We start from the raw sequence: 1,763 nt of genomic DNA, 5'->3' as shown, positions 1-1,763 counted from the left end.
GTTTTCAGCACCTCCTTCACCTTCTCCAGCTGCGCAGTCAGAAGCACAGAAGCCATACCGAGTGATGCGTCCTCATCACCGCTCTCCTTCTTCTCGTACAGTGCAATCAACTTCTCCCCATTATTATCGCCACTTCCACTTTCACCACTTTTGTACAGCAGGGAGCTGGCGGCAACGTCATCATCGGATACCGGCCCAATATCGACAATGTGCGTGTTGTCCGTCAGCCAAAGATGGAGACTGCCCTTTTCTTTTTCTTCTTTCTCTTTCTCTTTAGAATACACCGGCAGAGTTACGAGCATCACTTTTTTCTTATCAATCGTCGCTGTGGTGAACCCGCTCCCAACGCCCTTCTCAGGTCCCGTGTGTTTGTTGCCCCACACGCGCGAGAGTGTCCCGAGTGCCTCCGTCCACGACTCCCCCTTGTCACCGGACTCGTACACCCTGCGGCGGCCACCATCACACGCAGTCATCATCATGAGTTTGTCCTTCTCCCACTCCACGACGGAGGGAACACCGCAGCCATCGGCAGACATCCCCTTCGACAGCTTCCAACCCTCATTACCTGTGGAGTATATGACAAGTGAAACAGTCTTTCCATCCTCTTCGGCGTCGGCCTCCTTCTTTTTGGTGCCTTCCAGCGGAAACACAAGCGTACCGTCCTCCATCTTAAGACCCGATCCTCCGCTGCCAATCAGCCGTTTCAGGGGTTCATTTTGGTTGCCTTTATAATTCCACGGGATAACGTAAGTGTCATTCCAAAGTATTCTTTTTTTACTGTCAACAGTACTGACGTTCCCTTTCACCAGCATGAGTCCCCAGCCAGCTGCACCACTATCCTGATCGCCAGCTTTAAGTGTCCAACTGTAATTTCCAGCAATCATGTAAATATCACTCCCCTTCACAACTGTTGTTGGTCGGCTCACATGTACATTCTTCACTCCTTGAGAAACAGCCTGATTCGCTATGCTGCAGACGCCTTTATCGCCGGAAGAACATTCCTCCAGTACTTGTGTCTTCAATTCAGTTGTGTCCAACTCCTTGCTTGCTTGTTCATCAGTCCACTCCAGGAGCTCCGAGGCAATCCCAGTAAAATCACTTTCACCCTCCTTTGTGCAATGCGCCTCGGCAACGGCAAACACTTCACCATCCATTTCAACGAGACTGGGAACACGGAGCAAACTCAATTTTTCTTCTTCATCTTTCACATCTCTCCAAACATAATGTTTTCCCGACGAAGCTCCTTGATTTGATTTACTGTCCCCGTCGGCGGCAGCTTCACCACTGCCGCAGAGCATTAGAAGGAGGAGCACCGCAGAATAGAAGTGATGCCGGGACATGTTGGGCCTCTGCGGCTCACTCTCTCTTCCTTCCCTCCTCATGCCGCTCGATCCGGTCACGCGGCGACGGTTGTCTGTGCGGGGTGCCTTCACTGCAGCAACACGTGAGAGCATACAAATATGTGTGTGTGGGCGGTGTGTGTGCTGTTGGTCCTTTCAGCGCCTTCAAAGTTCACAGTAGCGATTGGCGCTTGTTTGCTTTCTTCGTGTGTGATTGAGGGAGAAATAGAGAAACATGCCAAGAAAAGAGGTGACACAGCGAGCACCGCCACCCATCCACAGTGAGTGGCATCATCATCCGCACCGCAGCCACTCCCAACAACAACAACTCACGCACACAGACACACGGAACAGGAGATGGAAGAACAGTGCACCGGGAACACACAGCGACGGTCACCACCAGAAGAAGCAGCAGGAGCCACA

At 51.9% G+C, this 1,763-nt stretch overlaps 1 protein-coding gene across 1 annotated transcript, besides 1 other annotated feature; it reads right to left on the bottom strand.

Moving 5' to 3' along the window:
* Tc00.1047053398265.9 (trans-sialidase, putative) lies at nucleotides 1-1,454 on the bottom strand (the record flags this gene model as incomplete). The annotated part of the gene is made up of 1 exon (XM_797395.1): nucleotides 1-1,454. A coding segment is annotated over one exon (1,454 nt), but the record flags the coding sequence as incomplete, so codon positions are not given.
* Nucleotides 1-1,763: a sequence feature (areas not merged during assembly with more than two copies in the genome that could not be assigned to a particular haplotype).

The sequence above is a fragment of the Trypanosoma cruzi genome, genomic scaffold, assembly GCF_000209065.1.
Source record: "Trypanosoma cruzi strain CL Brener 1047053516547 genomic scaffold, whole genome shotgun sequence".
Taxonomy (NCBI): Eukaryota; Euglenozoa; class Kinetoplastea; order Trypanosomatida; family Trypanosomatidae; genus Trypanosoma; species Trypanosoma cruzi.
This window is presented reverse-complemented; position numbering and strand designations above follow the sequence as displayed.